This window comes from Thalassophryne amazonica, chromosome 6 (genome assembly GCF_902500255.1).
Source record: "Thalassophryne amazonica chromosome 6, fThaAma1.1, whole genome shotgun sequence".
NCBI classification, from domain to species: domain Eukaryota; kingdom Metazoa; phylum Chordata; class Actinopteri; order Batrachoidiformes; family Batrachoididae; genus Thalassophryne; species Thalassophryne amazonica.
The window spans coordinates 104801793-104822412 of NC_047108.1; the positions used below are offsets into that span (position 1 = coordinate 104801793).

At 41.4% G+C, this 20620-nt stretch overlaps 1 protein-coding gene across 1 annotated transcript in view; it reads left to right on the top strand.

The window, feature by feature from the left end:
- The window catches only part of hspg2 (heparan sulfate proteoglycan 2), a 294827-nt gene that overhangs the window by 63192 nt on the left and 211015 nt on the right, over positions 1-20620 (top strand). Inside the window, 2 exon segments of the mRNA XM_034173084.1 lie at positions 15483-15612; positions 15839-15898. Coding sequence (XP_034028975.1) covers positions 15483-15612; positions 15839-15898 — 190 coding nt within the window.

Genomic DNA, 20620 nt, shown 5'->3' on the forward strand with positions numbered 1-20620 from the left:
TCCTATCATCGAGCCTGCCCACACGACCCATTGGAATTGGTTATAACCACAATTGTAATCTGTTGTGTTTGTTGGTGCGTATTCACAACAGTAAAGCTTTGTTATTTGACATTCTCCATTGTCCGTTCATTTGCGCCCCCCTGTTGTGGGTCCGTGTTCCTACACTTTCACAACAGAAAATCTGTGGTGTGATTTTAAGCGGGCTGCCCATGCTCGGAAACCAGCAAACCTGAGATGTTTTGTAAAGAAGAATGGTCCAAATACCTTCAACCAGAATCCAGACTCTCATTGGAAGCTATAGGAAGTGTTTAGAGGATGTTATTTCTGCAACAGAGGATCTGCTAATATTGATGTATTTTTTTTATGTTGGGTGCCCAAATTTATGCACCTGCCCAATTTTGTTTAAATAATTATTGCACACTTACTGTAAATCCTAGAAACTTCATTTCACTTGTCAAATATCAGTGTGTTTGTCTGCTATATGACATATTTAACTGAAATTGCTGATCCAAACAACCAATGATTTATAAAGGAAAATCATGGAAATTATCAGGGGTGCCCATACAACTGTACCTGTTCCCCCCCCCCCCCCCCCTAGTTTTCATCTATTTACCGTGCACTTGCCCATCATGTGCTTTGTTGACTGTCACCATGACTAATGCTGATCCTCATTTGCCAGAGGTCAACTGATGCAGTCGGCTGCAGTCAAACCAGACTGGAACAAATTTTTAAAAACTTGGCACTCCAGTGAGAGACACGTGCTGTTTGAACTCAGTGCAGCATCTTGTGTTCTTGAACAGATTGGCTGTGCTTTTGAATTGTTTCTCACAGCTCGTCCTGCAGCTGCTTCTGTGGGTTTATTAAGAGAGTGGGCGAATTGAAATCCTTGACGAATTCTTCTCACGCTGCCGCAGACAGGCTCTGGCTATCAGAGATGTAACCAGGGTGGGAATGCCAGGATGTGGGTGTATGACAATGTGCATCTGTTTGTGCATATGTGCATGGGAGTGGGGAGTGTGTGTGTGTGTGTGTGTGTGTGTGTGTGTGTGTGTGCGCGCGCGTGCGTGTGTGTGTTTGCATGTACGCGTGTGTTTGTGCACACTTTTTCATTGTATGTTGGAAGCACCACATCAGTGGATTTACATGTATTCGTCCATTAACAACTGTACAAGTACAGGTTTGCTGCATGTTGTACTGCAAACAAGGTGAAATGTCTTTTCTTATTTTTATTTAAATTTTTCATAATAGAAGTTGAATAGAAATGATTATGTTATCTTTGTCACAAAGCCTGTGTTTGTAATCTAGGTTTGATTTTCTGACAAAATACCTTGTGTAGGGAGTTGTTTTGTCTATCTGTCTAGGATGTTAAGACTTAGATTTCCCAACTTCACAACCATAACTTCAAGTAGGACGGCACTCGGAGAGCGCATTCCTCCTCCAACAAACCAAATCTCACCTCTTGTTAGATAGCAGCACTGAACATATGCCTATTTTTAAAATCCAAGGAGATTGTTTTCAGTGCTGTATTTGTCATATTAGCAAGATTATACAAAAACTACTAAACTGTGTTTTTTAACTTGATGGAAGGGTTGGTTATGGCCCAAGAAGGACACCATTCACCTTTGGAGGAGATCTGATTAAGGGCACAGAATTTATTTGTATTTATTTGTTTTACTTTCTTTTACATTGCAAGATAGGACATTAAAAAAAAAAAAAATTGAAAAAATTGAAAAAAATTTTTTTGAAAAAAAAACAAAACAAAAAAACCCCAGGCACCTAATGGCGACTTCTGCTCCTACTGGCAATTAGGATGGGTTTACACGCAGTAAGTAGCACATTTCATTGTGCAGGGAACATGTTCTTCTGTGCATATGACAATAAAATTCCTTTGAATCCTTGAACAAAAAAAAGAAATTGTGGATCACCCCCCTTAATTATTCCACTCAAAAGTTAATGGTTTCTCCCTTGGCCCATAACCAACCCTTTCACCAAGTTTCAAGACAATCACATGAGTAGATTTTGAATAATCTTTCTAACAGACACATGAAGTGTGGAGGATGCCGTCCTCTACCTGCTACACCGAGTCCACTCGCACCCAGATAAGGGGAGCGGCACAGTGAGGATTGTCTTCCTGGACTTCTGAAGTGCCTGATGTTGAAGCGCCTTCAACATCATCCAGCTCCTTGTGCTTCAGGACAAACTGAACATGATGTGAGTGGACCCCTGCCTGGTCACTTGGATCTCCAGCTACCTCACTGACAGGCTACAGTATGTCAAGCTGAGGGACACCACGTTTGACACTGATCAGCACCATCGGAGCACCCCAGGGCACGGTGCTGGTCCCTCTTCTCTTTGCCCGGTCCACCTCAGACTTCTGCTAAAACACTGAACTGTGTCACATCCAGAAGTTTGCAGATGACACAGCCATTGTTGGATGCATCAGGGATGACAGAGAGGAGGAGTACAGGAGCCTAGCATTTTGCTAGAACCTAGGCTTTGCTGTCTGGTGTCACACAAATCATCTACAGCTCAACACCTCAAAGACAAAGGAGCTGGTTATTGACTTTGGGAAGTCCAGATTAAGACCGCAATCAGTTCTGATCGAGAGAGTTGAGGTGGAGGCTGTGGATTCCTACAAGTACCTCAAGTTGTGGTTGAACAGCAAACTTGACAGGACAACCCATACCAACCACCTGTACAGGAAGGGACAGAGCAGGCTGTACGTCCTGAGGAGGCTGCGGTCATTTAACATCTGCAGGAAGCACCTGTGTTCTACCAGTCCGTAGTAGCCAGCATCCTCTCTTACACCGCAGTGTGCTGGGAGGCGCAGCACTTCCAAGAAGGACACATCCAGGCTGGACAAACTGATCAGGCGGGCTGGCTCTGTGGTTGGCATGAAGCTGGACAATGCCAGTCGCCCTCTGCACACCATCATCAGCAACCAGAGGATCCTCTTAAGCTACAGACTGCTCCTTCCCAAGTACAGGACCAACAGACTGAAAAACTCCTTTGTCCCTCAGGCCATCAAACTGTAAAACATCATCTTTTTAGTGAAATGTTTTGCCAGGAATCAAACACTTTTATGTATTTTTAATTTTATAAGGTCTGGTCCTGATTTCATTAACCATATTAGTATCTGTTATTGATATTATTACTTTTATTATTATTATTGTTGTTGTTATCATTATCTTATTTGTAGTCTCTTGAAGTATTATTATTATTATTATTATTATTATTATTATTATACAAACATGTATACTTGTAATCATGATTGTCTCGTTAGTTCATGGGCCAAGCAGGTTTTCGGTACCACTTAAGGTGCCAAAACGACATTTAGAATCCAGCCTCAGTGTATCATGGCCTACAAAAAAATGTATGATAGCCATCCCAGGGTGGTAGCTGTAGCCAGGTAGGGGTCAATGAAGAATTACACAGAGCTCAAAACATAAAAGTGCTTCAATCATGTTGAAAGCTATACTACATTATTTGTCTGATCATAACTATTCCAAAAAGGTATAGTTTGGACTATCTGTGACTGAGTGTTCTGGAGTTATGGGGTAAAAACCATAGTCAATTGTCTTCCGGGGGCCAGAGCAGGCGACATTGAAGGAAATTTGAAACTGCTGGCTAAGGCTAAGCGTAAATTTGGTAAGATTGTAATTCACGTCGGCAGTAATGACACCCGGTTACGCCAATCGGAGGTCATTAAAATTAACATTAAATCGGTGTGTAACTTTGCAAAAACAATGTCGGACTCTGTAGTTTTCTCTGGGCCCCTCCCCAATCGGACCGGGAGTGACATGTTTAGCCGCCTGTTCTCCTTGAATTGCTGGCTGTCTGAGTGGTGTCCAAAAAATGAGGTGGGCTTCATAGATAATTGGCAAAGCTTCTGGGGAAAACCTGGTCTTGTTAGGAGAGACAGCATCCATCCCACTTTGGATGGAGCAGCTCTCATTTCTAGAACTCTGGCCAATTTTCTTAAATCCTCCAAACCGTGACTATCCAGGGTTGGGACCAGGAAGCAGAGTTGTAGTCTCACACACCTCTCTGCAGCTTCTCTCCCCTGCCATCCCCTCATTACCCCATCCCCGTAGTGCCTGCTCCCAGACCACCAACAACCAGCAAAAATCTATTTAAGCATAAAAATTCAAAAAGAAAAAATAATATAGCACCTTCAACTGCACCACAGACTAAAACAGTTAAATGTGGTCTATTAAACATTAGGTCTCTCTCTTCTAAGTCCCTGTTGGTAAATGATATAATAATTGATCAACATATTGATTTATTCTGCCTAACAGAAACCTGGTTACAGCAGGATGAATATGTTAGTTTAAATGAGTCAACACCCCGAGTCACACTAACTGTCAGAATGCTCGTAGCACGGGCCGAGGAGGAGGATTAGCAGCAATCTTCCATTCCAGCTTATTAATTAATCAAAACCCAGACAGAGCTTTAATTCATTTGAAAGCTTGTCTCTTAGTCTTGTCCATCCAAATTGGAAGTCCCAAAAACCAGTTTTATTTGTTATTATCTATCGTCCACCTGGTCGTTACTGTGAGTTCTCTGTGAATTTTCAGACCTTTTGTCTGACTTAGTGCTTAGCTCAGATAAGATAATTATAGTGGGCGATTTTAACATCCACACAGATGCTGAGAATGACAGCCTCAACACTGCATTTAATCTATTATTAGACTCTATTGGCTTTGCTCAAAAAGTAAATGAGTCCTCCCACCACTTTAATCATATCTTAGATCTTGTTCTGACTTATGGTATGGAAATAGAAGACTTAACAGTATTCCCTGAAAACTCCCTTCTGTCTGATCATTTCTTAATAACATTTACATTTACTCTGATGGACTACCCAGCAGTGGGGAATAAGTTTCATTACACTAGAAGTCTTTCAGAAAGCGCTGTAACTAGGTTTAAGGATATGATTCCTTCTTTATGTTCTCTAATGCCATATACCAACACAGTGCAGAGTAGCTACCTAAACTCTGTAAGGGAGATAGAGTATCTCGTCAATAGTTTACATCCTCATTGAAGACAACTTTGGATGCTGTAGCTCCTCTGAAAAAGAGAGCTTTAAATCAGAAGTGCCTGACTCCGTGGTATAACTCACAAACTCGCAGCTTAAAGCAGATAACCCTTAAGTTGGAGAGGAAATGGCGTCTCACTAATTTAGAAGATCTTCACTTAGCCTGGAAAAAGAGTCTGTTGCTCTATAAAAAAGCCCTCCGTAAAGCTAGGACATCTTTCTACTCATCACTAATTGAAGAAAATAAGAACAACCCCAGGTTTCTTTTCAGCACTGTAGCCAGGCTGACAAAGAGTCAGAGCTCTATTGAGCTGAGTATTCCATTAACTTTAACTAGTAATGACTTCATGACTTTCTTTGCTAACAAAATTTTAACTATTAGAGAAAAAATTACTCATAACCATCCCAAAGACGTATCGTTATCTTTGGCTTGCTTTCAGTGATGCCGGTATTTGGTTAGACTCTTTCTCTCCGATTGTTCTGTCTGAGTTATTTCATTAGTTACTTCATCCAAACCATCAACATGTTTATTAGACCCCATTCCTACCAGGCTGCTCAAGGAAGCCCTACCATTATTTAATGCTTTGATCTTAAATATGATCAATCTATCTTTGTTAGTTGGCTATGTACCACAGGCTTTTAAGGTGGCAGTAATTAAACCATTACTTAAAAAGCCATCACTTGACCCAGCTATCTTAGCTAATTATAGGCCAATCTCCAACCTTCCTTTTCTCTCAAAAATTCTTGAAAGGGTAGTTGTAAAACAGCTAACTGATCATCTGCAGAGGAATGGTCTATTTGAAGAGTTTCAGTCAGGTTTTAGAATTCATCATAGTACAGAAACAGCATTAGTGAAGGTTACAAATGATCTTCTTATGGCCTCGGACAGTGGACTCGTCTCTGTGCTTGTTCTGTTGGACCTCAGTGCTGCTTTTGATACTGTTGACCATAAAATTTTATTACAGAGATTAGAGCATGCCATAGGTATTAAAGGCACTGCGCTGCGGTGGTTTGAATCATATTTGTCTAATAGATTACAATTTGTTCATGTAAATGGGGAATCTTCTTCACAGACTAAAGTTAATTATGGAGTTCCACAAGGTTCTGTGCTAGGACCAATTTTATTCACTTTATACATGCTTCCCTTAGGCAGTATTATTAGACGGTATTGCTTAAATTTTCATTGTTACGCAGATGATACCCAGCTTTATCTATCCATGAAGCCAGAGGACACACACCAATTAGCTAAACTGCAGGATTGTCTTTCAGACATAAAGACATGGATGACCTCTAATTTCCTGCTTTTAAACTCAGATAAAACTGAAGTTATTGTACTTGGCCCCACAAATCTTAGAAACATGGTGTCTAACCAGATCCTTACTCTGGATGGCATTACCCTGACCTCTAGTAATACTGTGAGAAATCTTGGAGTCATTTTTGATCAGGATATGTCATTCAAAGCGCATATTAAACAAATATGTAGGACTGCTTTTTTGCATTTACGCAATATCTCTAAAATCAGAAAGGTCTTGTCTCAGAGTGATGCTGAAAACTAATTCATGCATTTATTTCCTCTAGGCTGGACTATTGTAATTCATTATTATCAGGTTGTCCTAAAAGTTCCCTAAAAAGCCTTCAGTTAATTCAAATGCTGCAGCTAGAGTACTGACGGGGACTAGAAGGAGAGAGCATATCTCACCCATATTGGCCTCTCTTCATTGGCTTCCTGTTAATTCTAGAATAGAATTTAAAATTCTTCTTCTTACTTATAAGGTTTTGAATAATCAGGTCCCATCTTATCTTAGGGACCTCGTAGTACCATATCACCCCAATAGAGCGCTTCGCTCTCAGACTGCAGGCTTACTTGTAGTTCCTAGGGTTTGTAGGAGTAGAATGGGAGGCAGAGCCTTCAGCTTTCAGGCTCCTTTCCTGTGGAACCAGCTCCCAATTCAGATCAGGGAGACAGACACCCTCTCTACTTTTAAGATTAGGCTTAAAACTTTCCTTTTTGCTAAAGCTTATAGTTAGGGCTGGATCAGGTGACCCTGAACCATCCCTTAGTTATGCTGCTATAGACGTAGACTGCTGGGGAGTTCCCATGATGCACTGTTTCTTTCTCTTTTTGCTCTGTATGCACCACTCTGCATTTAATCATTAGTGATCGATCTCTGCTCCCCTCCACAGCATGTCTTTTTCCTGGTTCTCTCCCTCAGCCCCAACCAGTCCAAGCAGAAGACTGCCCCTCCCTGAGCCTGGTTCTGCTGGAGGTTTCTTCCTGTTAAAAGGGAGTTTTTCCTTCCCACTGTAGCCAAGTGCTTGCTCACAGGGGGTCGTTTTGACCGTTGGGTTTTACATAATTATTGTATGGCCTTGCCTTACAATATAAAGCGCCTTGGGGCAACTGTTTGTTGTGATTTGGCGCTATATAAAAAAAAATTGATTGATTGATTGATTAAAACAGCAAAAATGGTAACAAAGGTCAGATTCAGTTTGTACAGGGGTCAAAAGTTGAAGTTGTTAGAGTTGCTCCAATTTCAGTAAAAAAAAAATGCTAATTATTGTTTGGGTTAAGAGGGTTCTAAAAAGGAATAGTTTGCACCATCTGTCATGCTTAGTTATCATGTTACAGTCATAGAAGTCATAGAATCCAATGGACGTCAACCTTGTTTGACCTTTAGTTTGGAGACTAAACATTCAGCACAGTCAAAACTATTTAATTTATTAATCCTTTTATTTCAACCAGTAATTTGCATCATGCAACACAGGTGCATCACAAAGAAAATGTGTTGGCAAGTTCCGTCTAAACAGGTGAAAAGTGCTTATGATTTTGCCAAAAGAGTGACGGACTCAATCAGTGGGTTCAGGCAACTGAGCATATGGTTCAGACAACAGGGTTTAGTGTTTTAGCATTAGCAATTGAGAAAAACCGTAATGAAGTGACATGTGTTATATGTAAGCGTACATATGTCCACTCGCCCATATCGATATCACCACTGCATACAATCATAGCGCACTTGTTTCTCCCACTGCGTGTATCAGTCCCTGGGCGGTTGGTTGCCAACAATGTTTTGTTAATTTGGCCCAAAATTATACATTACCAGTTCTGTCCCTTGTTGTTTCTTTCACTCATTTGTTCCACTTCGGCCCCTTGTGGTTGCAGCTTTGCAAATTGTTATGCGTGTTGTAACAAGAACGAGTAAGCGCTTGTAACAAAGGGAAAGTTGCAGCTGCATGTAAACCGCTGTCGTAGAAGTGGATGAAATGTTTTACAGTAGTGTTCAGAATAATAGTAGTGCTATGTGACTAAAAAGATTAATCCAGATTTTGAGTATATGTCTTATTGTTACATGGGAAACAAGGTACCAGTAGATTCAGTAGATTCTCACAAATCCAACAAGACCAATCATTCATGATATGCACACTCTTAAGGCTATGAAATTGGGCTATTAGTAAAAAAAAAAAGTAGGAAAGGGGGTGTTCACAATAATAGTAGTGTGGCATTCAGTCAGTGAGTTCGTCAATTTAGTGGAACAAACAGGTGTGAATCAGGTGTCCCCTATTTAAGGATGAAGCCAGCACCTGTTGAACATGCTTTTCTCTTTGAAAGCCTGAGGAAAATGGGATGTTCAAGACATTGTTCAGAAGAACAGCGTAGTTTGATTAAAAAGTTGATTGGAGAGGGGAAAACTTTTACGCAGGTGCAAAAAATTATAGCTGTTCAACTACAATGATCTCCAATGCTTTAAAATGGACAAAAAAAGCCAGAGACGCGTGGAAGAAAACGGAAAACAACCATCAAAATGGATAGAAGAATAACCAGAATGGCAAAGGCTCACCCATTGATCAGCTCCAGGATGATCAAAGACAGTCTGGAGTTACCTGTAAGTGCTGTGACAGTTAGAAGTCGCCTGTGTGAAGCTAATTTATTTGCAAGAATCCCCCGCAACCTCCCACTGTTAAATTAAAGACGTGCAGAAGAGGTTACAATTTGCCAAAGAACACATCAACTGGCCTAAAGAGAAATGGAGGAATATTTTGTGGACTGATGAGAGTAAAATTGTTCTTTTTGGGTCCAAGGGCCACAGACAGTTTGTGAGACGACCCCCAAACTCTGAATTCAAGCCACAGTTCACAGTGCAGACAGTGAAACATGGTGGTGCAAGCATCATGATATGGGCATGTTTCTCCTACTATGGTGTTGGCCTATATATCGCATACCAGGTATCATGGATCAGTTTGGATATGTCAAAATACTTGAAGAGGTCATGTTGTCTTATGCTGAAGAGGACATGCCCTTGAAATGGGTGTTTCAACAAGACAATGACCCCAAGCACACTACTAAATGAGCAAAATTTTTGTTCCAAACCAACAAAATTAATGCCTCGCAGATGTGAAGGAATCATGAAAAACTGTGGTTATACAACTAAATACTAGTTTAGTGATTCACAGGATTGCTAAAAAAGCAGTTTGAACATAATAGTTTTGAGTTTGTAGCATCAACAGCAGATGCTACTATTATTGTGAACACCCCCTTTTCTACTTTTTTTTTTTTACTAATAGCCCAATTTCATAGCCTTAAGAGTGTGCATATCATGAATGCTTGGTCTTGTTGGATTTGTGAGAATCTACTGAATCTACTGGTACCTTGTTTCCCATGTAACAATAAGAAATATACTCAAAACCTGGATTAATCTTTTTACTCACATAGCAATACTATTATTCTGAACACTACTGTATATATATATCTGTATTCACTATAGGGAGAAAATGAGTTGTTTAGAAAATAAAATGAAAAGAAGCCTGTCAACTTCATTATCAGCGAACATGTGGCATTGGGCGGGAACAAAAGCGAACTTGGCATCGTCTATCAAACCCAAAAATGCTTCGAAATGTTATAATAATATTCCTAGAATGTGTGTGGTTACTTTGAAACAACAGTTGACAATGTGAATTTCTTCGTGTGTGTTTCGGTCGTTGTCACATTCTCTTGCAAATTGTATTTTTTTTATATATATATTTTATATGCATGTAATTTATGTGCGGTGTGTTTATTCCCCGCAAGGCCAAAGTCTGTCATTTAGTGAAATTGACAAAACTGATGTATTGTGTTTTCTATATTGTGTGTGCTCATAATAGCACATAGTAATAATCTGTGCTGTGAATATCTGGATAGTCAATGTTTACTGAACAACAAGAACAATTAAGATCAAAAGGAACACATTAATAAAAATAAATTATGGAAAGTTGATAGGACCAATTTTTTTGGAAAAATTAGGGATATTATGTAAAAACAAAACAAAACAGTGAACAATGGACATTGATATCACCATTAATCAGTCCCTGGTAATCAGACAAGCTCTGAACAAAGGAAATATCTCAACCTTACCAGTTTTAAAACATGACATCAACAACATTTACCAAATAATTTTTCATAAAATGTTCTCATTTTAATTTCCTGCACTTTCAGTTAAAATCATTACAGAAACTTTACTTAATTTATCACCACCCTTGAAAAATGTCAGCTACCTATTTTATAAACACTACCCAATCTAGAACCCGTGGATCCCCACAGGCAACGCGCTAGTATACTATGTTGGAAATCAAGATACGGACCAGTTTTGTGGAAATATCATCTTTCAGTATTTACACTGACACAGTTACGTACTTATATTAAATTGTCAGGTGTTTCATTTATAGGATTGGCCAAAAACAGACATTTTTTTGTCTTGTTAAAATTAGAAGCTGAATTTTTCACGGCTGCTCACATTCTTGTGTGGGACTTTTTAAGCTGCATGGGAAGATGTTTGTGTCTCACGGGAAGAAAATTTGTTATCAAGAGCCACTCATCGTCCAGCAGCTGCCAGCTGACGCTAAAAGACGCCCAGCTGTGGAGCTGCATTGTTCTCACAGCAATCTGCACCGTGTTTGCTCTACCCACTAATATCTATTAAGGTAGCCCGATGTTCAGTGCTATAAGCGTCTCACTGTGCGTCTACAGAAGCTGGCAGTCGCTTGCAGCTGCAACACTGCATTAAACGTAAACTTGTTTGAGCTGTTATTTGAGCAAGAGTTTAACCTGCATTATTTTAATTTTCAGATCTGCTTCTTCAAGTTTAAAATCTGAATGAAGATTTTTACAGTTTTACATTTCACAAATTATGGTTGTTTATTTAATGATCGTTAAGGCTTAAATGAGTGCGCACAGACAAAGTCCACCAGTTCACACAACAGAATCACAGTTTCACCATTTCCATTAGTTATGTTTTCAGATGAAAATGACGTTATAGGCAGTTACATCTGTAACAACAGTATTTAACAGCTGTTTTGACTTATGTGTGGTGCAGAACACAATACCCCCCCCCCCCCCGCAACCACCACCACCCTGAGCATTGATCATTAGTTTGAGAGCTGCAAATGCACCAAAAATGATTGATTTCCAAATTAACAAATATTTTACATTATTTTTCATTATTTTGACAGTTTGGTTGGTGTCAATTAAAAAAAAAAAACAGTATAGCGCAAATCCACATCATGGCACATCTGTGATGAGTACCGGGCTGGACACCACTAGGCAATGTGATAATTGTATCTATTTTCATTATGCATGTGACCGGATTAATTACAAATTAGCATGAAATGAACTGCGGGCAGCACGGGGGATTAGTGGTTAGCACTGTTGCCTCACAGCGAGAAGGTCATGGGTTCAATTCCCGTGGCCTTTGTGTGTGGAGTTTGCATGTTCTCCCCGTGTTTGCGTGGGTTTCCTCCGGGTGCTCCGGTTTCCTCCCACATCCAAAGACATGCGGGTTAGGTGGATTGGAATTTTTAAATTGTCCATAGGTGTGTGTATGGGTGTGTCTGTGTTTGTTTGTCTGTTTGTGCCCCTGCGACAGACTGGCGTCCTGTCCTGGGTGTACCCCGCCTCGCGCTCTATGGCTGCTGGGATAGGCTCCAGCCCCCCGTGACCCTTAAATGGACTAAGTGGTAGAAGATGAATGAATGAATAAATGAAATGAACTGCATTTCTGTAGCTCTTTTACATGTGATGCAAATGCTCAAAGCGCTTCCAGTGTCACAGAGCTGCCGTGCAAAATGCTGAAATGTACATCAGGACCACCTCGTGGATGAAGGACCTTATGTGAAGGCACTTTAGTGTTTTTTCTGGTCTAATCGGGGAATTTGACTGAGAATCGTCTGGTCACAAACTTGACTGTGTACCCTCTGGATCACCACCTCTATATCACCGGGTTTACATCATTTGTTTTGATGTGATGACAGCAGTTCGTCAGCTGTGTGACGCTGCGACAGCTGGAGTAAGAACCACCATGAGGGGATCTGGACTCAATGTTTCAGTCCTCACAGTTTTTCTCCAGTGTTCTGTTCCGCTAGTTATTGATTGTTCACACACACCAAAATGCAGTTATTTTCCCTTGTTCTGGTGCCTAACAGCTGGGCAAATGTTCGGCTTGTCCTCAGACCTCTGTGTAATATCATCTGTCACTCATTATCCCTCAGGTCTGAATTATGGAACATTGTGTCAGAATAATACACAAATACACAAGGGATTCCTTATTGTTGGGATCTATGTGCACATATGTGTTGTACATTATAATCGTGCATGTACAAAGTGCAAAACTGCATAGCCTGCACAGTAAATGTTTGCCATATGTCCAACTGAAAACTGCAGCAAGTCGAGCAAGCTTGAGTTTCCAAGACCTGTGGATTCTGGGTGTGGCAGGGGTTACAGAATTACAGAGTCGGGCAAGACCTTTATCTCAAGGGAGAGATAACTTAAACACAGCCGACATGTCTTAACTCCTTGACTGGGAGCAAAGGTCACACTTGTGTTGGGAACTGGACTTGCAGTAGTGCAGTAAGAATGCAAATGTAGGTGTAGTTCAAAAGTGTCAGAGGTCATTTAGAGAGTATCAAACCAAGCATACCTCCACTTGTCGTCTTTAATGTCAACTTCAAATATTGTCTCTTTCATAAAACAATGCTAGAATTGTTGAGGTTTTTGCCCAGATGGCATCCAGCACATCCCAATGACGTCCATCCCGAGGGAATCAGGAGATGAAGATCACAGCAACACTTTGCCGCTCGGCACCACTGAAAAGAATTTGGTTAGTCAGCAGTTTCCTTTTGAAAATGGCCCGGGATTGTTGTTGTAAGGGTGTTCAGACTGGGGAGTGAGGATTTAGGGGATAGATCAAGTTATTTATTAGCTGGAGTGATTTAAATAGGAAACTAGCCTGACAGACTGAGGTGGAAATAGGAACCGGCAGACCATGCCAACTAAAAATGCCAGGGTGGCACCTTTCCAGTGACATATCTAAGCTTTTAGGTGGTCTGTGATTGGATTTGAAGGTGGAAAGAGCGGCGGTGATAAGTCCTCACTGCGCCCACTTGGAATCCTCACGCGCAACGGAGGAGTTGAGTAAGAACAGGAGTGGCACAGTTGTCAAGAAGATCAGATATGGGAGGGGCTGCTAAGATTTCCGTCTCCACAGTGTGTGTGTGTGTGTGTGTGTGTGTGTGTGTGTGTGTGTGTGTGTGTGTGTGTGTGTGTGTGTGTGTGTGTGTGTGTGTGTGTTGGGGGGGGGTTCTTCAGGGGCATTGGGTCAAGAGGCATCCCTGCTATTATTCATGGAATGTTGGTGCACTGGTCAAGAACTGCACTTGAAAAAATTTGCACTGATGCAACATGTAGTTAACCGGTTTATATGCTTTTGTCAGTTGCAAGAAATATGTTGTTAGCGGAGTGAAATTATACCTTCCCTTGGTGTGGAGCCAGTGGCTTCCTTTTGAGCTTACCTTCACATCATCCAGTTACACCCCCTGGTATTGTTCCCCGTCATGTAACACAATGAATGGCGTGATGAGCGCCATGTGGTTCTGAGGCGTCCTGTCCTCTGAGGTGGAGCAGACGGTAGACGTGTTTCAGCGCTGATTGATGGAAGTGACATAGTGTTTGAACGATGTAATCCTTCCTGGTTTCAGAGTGAGGAAACATTTGCACGGGATGACTTGTGGTGTGTTGATTGTTTTCACCCAAGAGCCCGGAGTTTAACATATACTTAAACAGATTCGTGCCTGCCAGTAAATCTGATCTCAACCTCGGCGACTTTCAGTGGCTGTCAGTTTGGTCTGTTCGTGATACATGTGGGTCATTAAAGTCCACTCTTTGCTTCTGTAGGCTACAAATACAAAAGAAGAGCTTCTTTACTATTTTATTGAAAACTCTTGAGAAGATAACAAATGGTCAGAGTAAAAATGTACAATGTCAACTTTGTTCCCACGGTGGAGGCAGTGGTCCAGATGTCAGCAAGATTACTTCAGATGTACTTGCCTGATTCTCACCAAATTTGACATATGCATTTTGCATAGTGACCCCAAGAAGCCATTTGATTTTGGGGCCAAACCATAAAAGTTCAAGGTAGTAAAAATGTACTTTGTTAAACTCTTGTGAGCAGGATTACTTGATTGTACTGCCCCGTTTGTTGCCAAGCTTGGTATATGCATCACACATAGTGACCCTCAAGAAGCATATTGGATTTGGGGTCAAAGGTCAAGGTCACTGTAGTATAGGCTGTTAAAAATATTGTGAGTGCAGTAAGGTCTTTCCTAATTGTCTGATTGGCACCACACTTAGGATATGTGGTATGTATATTGACCCCCAAGAAGCTTGTTATCTTTGGGTCAAAAGGTGAAAGGTCAAGGTCACTGGAGCATGCTTTGTAAACAAAAATCTTGTGAGTGTAATAATTTCTTTCCTAATTGGCTGGTTGTCAGCAAACGTGTGTGTGTGTGTGTGTGTGTGTGTGTGTGTGTGTGTGTGTGTGTGTGTGTGTGTGTGTGTGTGTGTGTGTGTGTGTGTGTGTGTGTGTGTGTGTGTGTGTGTGTGTGTGTGTGTGTGTGTGTGATATGCAAGGTAACCCCAAAAACCCTATTGATTTTGGGGTCAAAAGGTCAACAGTCACAATGACTGAAGTGTGCTTTGTAAAAGCGTCCACAGAAAAGTGTCACTTGTCGATTTTAACCTTATCAACGTTTGCCCAGAGCACCGTGGGTTAGTAAGGACTAGACTAAGGGAGGTGATGGTCTAGTGGTTAAGCATTTGGTTTGAGACCAGAGGATCCTCGGTTCAAATCCCAGCCTGACTGGAAAATCACTAAGGGCCCTTGAACAAGGTCCTTAATCCCCTAGTTGCTCCCGGTGTGTAGTGAGCACCTTGTATGGTAGCACCCTCACATCGGGGTGAATGTGAGGCATTATTGTAAAGTGCTTTGAGTGTCTGATGCAGATGGAAACGCGCTCTATAAATGCAGTCCATTGACCATTTAAGTGCTTGTTTTACTCCACCCTTCCAGGGCCTGTGGAGCAGTCGGTGTAACTGCTGCAACGTCTTCAACACATATAAATGTCTGTCTTTCTATGTTTGCTGCAGGTGACTCAGAGCTCAAAAGTATGGGGAGAAGTCCCTGTGCCAGAAGACTTGGAGGCAGATAAAAATGATAAGACATCTCAGATTTTGCTGGATGACGATGAGGACTTTGCAGCTGATGAAGCTTCAGGAGGTGGGGTTGACAGGCCATATGTTTACAGACTGTAGTCATAATAGACCTTAATTTATGAAATTATGCTTTTCGTTATGGATTCCTTAAATTCTTAAGCCATCCGGGACTTTTGTAGATGTATTTTGTAGATGATTTATTTTATATTCCTTGAACAAAGCCTGTTTTTTTCCTGACCTTGAACCTGTACATTGATCATGTCATTGTTCTTATGTTTATGCCACCAAAGATCTTCCCAGTGGAGAGGGTGGAAGTACACCATGGCCTCCAGTGATCTCTGGGAGCACAAGTAAGGAACCAGTAAATCCAGCAATTTCTTTTTTCCCGCTAACCCTCCAAACTTTCCTCCTCTCCCACTTTGTCCCAAATTGATGCATGTCCAGCGTATACATCTATATGTTTTTGCATGTGCTTACAGTGCGTCCAGTAAGTATTCACAGTGCTGCACTTTTTCCATATTTGTTTATATTACCTCAAAATTCTACACACACTAACTACACCATAATGACAATGTGAAAAAAGGTTTTTTTTTTTTTTTTTTTGAGATTTTTGCAAATTTATTAAAAAAAAATCCCATGTAAAGCATCCACAGCCTTTGCCATGAAGCTCAAAATTGAGCTCAGGTGCATCCTGTTTCCAGTGATCATCCTTGAGATGTTTCTACAGCTTAATTGGAGTCCACCTGGGATAAATTCAGTTGATTGGACATGATTTAGAAAGGCACACATCTGTAAACATATAAGGTTCCAGAGTTTACAGTGCATGTCAGAGCACAAACCAAGCATGAAGTCAAAGGAATTGTCTGTAGACCACGGAGACAGGATTGTCTCAAGGCACAAATCTGGGGAAGGATACAGAAATGTTTCTGCTGGTTTGAAGGTCCCAGTGAGCACAGTGGCCTCCATCATCTGTAAATGGAAGATGTTGGGATCCACCAGGACTCTTTCTACAGCTGGACACCCATCTAAACTGAGTGATCAGGAGAGAAGGGCCTTAGTCAGAGCTGCAGCATTCCTCTGTGGAGAGAGGAGAACCTTCCAGAAGGACAGCCATCTCTGCAGCAATCCACCAATCAGGCCTGTATGGTAGAGTGGCCAGACAGAAGCCACTCCTTAGTAAAAGGCACATGGCAGCCCACCTGGAGTTTGCCAAAAGGGACCTGAAGGACTCTCAGACCATGAGAAACAAAATTACTCTGGTCTGATGAGACAAAGATTGAACACCAGGTGCCATTTTTCGAGGAAACCAGGCACCATCTCTACAGTGAAGCATGGTGGTGGCAGCATCATGCTGTGGGGATGTTTTACAGCGGCAGGAACTGGGAGACTAGTCAGGATTGAGGGAAAGATGAATGCAGCAATGTAGAGAGACATCCTGGATGAAAACCTGCTCCAGAGCGCTCTTGACCTCAGACTGGGGCGACAGTTCATCTTTCAGCAGGACAGTGACCCAAAGGACACAGTCAAGATATCAACGAAGTGGCTTCAGGACAACTCTGTGAATGTTCTTGAGTGGCCCAGCCAGAGCCCAGACCTGAATCTGATTGAACATCTCTGGAGAGATCTGAAAATGTCTGTGCACCGACGCTCCCCATCCAACCTGATGGAGCTTGAGAGGTGCTGCAAAGAGGAATGAACAAAACTGCCCATAGATAGGTGCACCAAACGTGTGGCATCATATTCAAGAAGACCCGAGGCTGTAACTGTAAGATATGTGTGGACAGAACTTCCTTTCACAATAACATTTTGGACCTAAGTTAAGCACAGCTTCACTCAGAATGATCTGGATGACACTGTAAAAAGAATGTGTCACATTTACTTGAAATAGTTGTGAAAGCCTCGAGGTTTATGACTCAGTTTACTTGGGAAATGTGAAAAAGTTAATCTCCTCACTCTTTTCAGAGAAACTCAACTTTTACCGTGCAGGAACCATGTGATTCCTGTAGGGAATTCCCTGGTCGCAAACACACAATCACAATCACGTCAAGTACTGCAAAGATGTAATTTAGCATAAGTAATGTTTACTCCTTTATCCAGCAAAGCTAGCTGAGGTTGTCCTTTCCCCTGAAAGGATTGCAACAGTTTATTATAACAGTTTCACTGATCTGGAAAAGGTTTGTTATTGATGGCCACATAAAGACTTTTGCAACTGCGAAACAAAAATATCTCTGGATTGTTCAAGACATATAAAGGAGCGAAGGGCCTATCTTGTCCATCTGTATTCTATGTCTAAACCGTGTACTGCAAGTGCTATTGGGGCACGTCCAGTTCCACAGCACTATTTAAACAGTGCATAAGCTGACCACAGCATAAGGCACAGAGCACAAAGGAGCTGTGCTTATTCACTTAATTAATGAATCATTGGTGTGTTTTATGCATAATGTAATTGCCTTTAAGAAAAGAGTGTGTTTGAATGTGGCACATAGCTATTCAGATGGCACACTCAGTAGGTGACTGAAGTGAGAGGTTTTCAGGTGAAGAAAAGGTTCATGGGTGAGCAGCTCAGTTATGGGAGCAGCAGTCATCCACCAAAGCTCCCTGAGGTGAAACATTTGAGCACCTCATTCCTGCAACACCTCTTCCTCTGACCACCACAACTGGTCAGTATCCCATCAGGGCTGCTATTATACTCTCCCATTGTCCAGTGCCATCTTGCTGTTCCCTGCCTGCAAACTCAGGGAGGAATAAAACCAAATGTAACATTGTGGAACAAACCAGTTATTAAAGTTGTACATTTTCCCATTAGATTTTACTTTTATTTTTCACTTTTAGTTTTTTCCCTGTTCACTTTAACTTTTTTGTTTGATGTGTGATAAGGAGGATGAGTACTGATGAACATCTCTGTGTGCATCGTAAACCTGCTTATGTAAAGCATAACTGAATATTGTGCAGGTTTTTGTTAATCTAAGATCTAATTGTGTTGCCTTATGACAGCAATGCACCAATACCGCCTGACCACACACAGTTTTAAGACTGGCACACCCACGGGCACAGAGATGAGCACAAGTTCATCTGGTACTTCAACAAGAGCAAGAAAATGATATCTGCATTGGTTGGAAACTATCAGACACTTGCACTGTACTATGTGCTACTTTGCACCTGGTGCACTATAGGGACCAAAGTATTGAAGGAATGGACATGATTCCAGTTAAAGTATATTTACACAATCAATCTTTTGTAAACCTGATCCTTGCAGAGGAATGTAGAAGGGCAGATGGTGATGGATTTTCCAAAAATTTCAGAAATAGGTGTGGTGCATACTTATTTTAAGAAGGATAAGGAAGATAGGATGATGGTTAAGAGCAGATAAAGATGCACAGACATGGACTGTCTAACTTGCAGGAGATGCAACCTGAAAGACAATGGAGATTCTAATCCAATTCCATTTTTTTTCCGCAAATCTGATTGGTTAATTGTGTGATATTTCAGATTGTATAATATCTGGTGTAAGGTTGCAAAATATTAGACTATTTCACATTTAATGTATTACTCCGCGCCCTGACCAGCTTTGTGCACTGCTACGCAGATGTCAGTAATGGCGCTGTCAGCTGGGAGCGAGAGAAAGTCACGTACTGACGACGATGCCGAAATTAGTGAATTTAATATACCATACGAAAGTATTGATGTGGATTCTGATACAGAATTACCATTTCACATTTGATGGATTTTCACATTTGATGGATTACTCTGTGCCCTGATTGCTGTTGGAGCGACGCTACCTCGATGGTAAGCCTCACCGACCAAATTACCTACAAAAAAATAAACTGTGCAAATGATTGAATTGGATTTGAATGGGAATAACCCCCTTGTGTCTGATGATTTGCGAACGTTCATGCTGGATTTGCGACCGTATAACAGCATGAACGTCCGCAAATCATCAGACACAATGGGGTTATTCCCTAACTGTAAGGTGTTGACATGGGAGAGTAGAGCAAGGCAGCATTGGGTGGTGGAAATTTAGGACCAAACCAAGAATTGGATAGAAGTTGAAGGCTATTGTGTGTAATTCAGGAAGGATGTGAGATGGGTACTGGGTGGTGGTGAAGAAATGCTGGAAGACTGGACAACCACTGCAGACGCAGATAGAGAGATGGCTAAGAATGGAATGGGTGTGACATCTGGACAAAGGAAGGAAGACGAGGAGACTTGGTGGTGTAATGAGGAAGTACAGGAAATTATAAGACAAAAGAGGTTGCCAAGAAACAACTGGGACGGGCAAAGAGATCAAGAAAGTCATCAGAAGTACAAGAAGATATGACGTAAGGTCAAAAGAGAGGTGGGAAAAGCTAAGGAGGCATATCATGAGTTGAATGTAAAGTTAAACAACAAGGAAGGAGAAACATAATAGAGAGGAAACGGAGGTAGAGAACCAAAGTCCATCAGGCACATGCAAGAAAAGATGGAGAACAAGATGATGTATGAATGAAACCTTCTTCCACACCCTAGTGTTAGAACTACAGGTCTGGAACTAAAATCTGAAATTGTTCCTGCGGTGCCAGAGACCTTTTTGATGATGTCTTCACATCCTGTTCCTCCCTCTTGTCACTCCTCGCTGGCGAAGTCTGGTCATAATACCGCATTCCTCTTTTTTTTCCTGTGAAACATAAACACCTCCTCTCCTCTTTTATCCTATCAAGCAGTGGCAGAGGTGAGAGCGCACTGAGATGCATGAAAGAAAGAACATCAAACATTGAAAGCTGTTGCAGATATCAAGAGCCCCCAACTGTTTTGCATTCCGTTCAGCTCCGGCTCCCTTTGTTTTTTTTGTAAACTTCATTTATATGGAGGAGCATCATTATGTTCCACTGTACAGTAAAAAGAGTAACGGTGTAGGCAGGAATCAAGACAGACAACAGAACAGCTTATTTGTCGGTGCATTTATATAGCACTTTCCCATCTGAATCAGAAGCTCAAAGTGCTGTACAATGATGTCTTACATTCATACGAGCGCACACAGATGCCAGCGTGTTGCTGTGTAAGGTGCTCAACTGCTCACCAGGAGCAACTTTGAG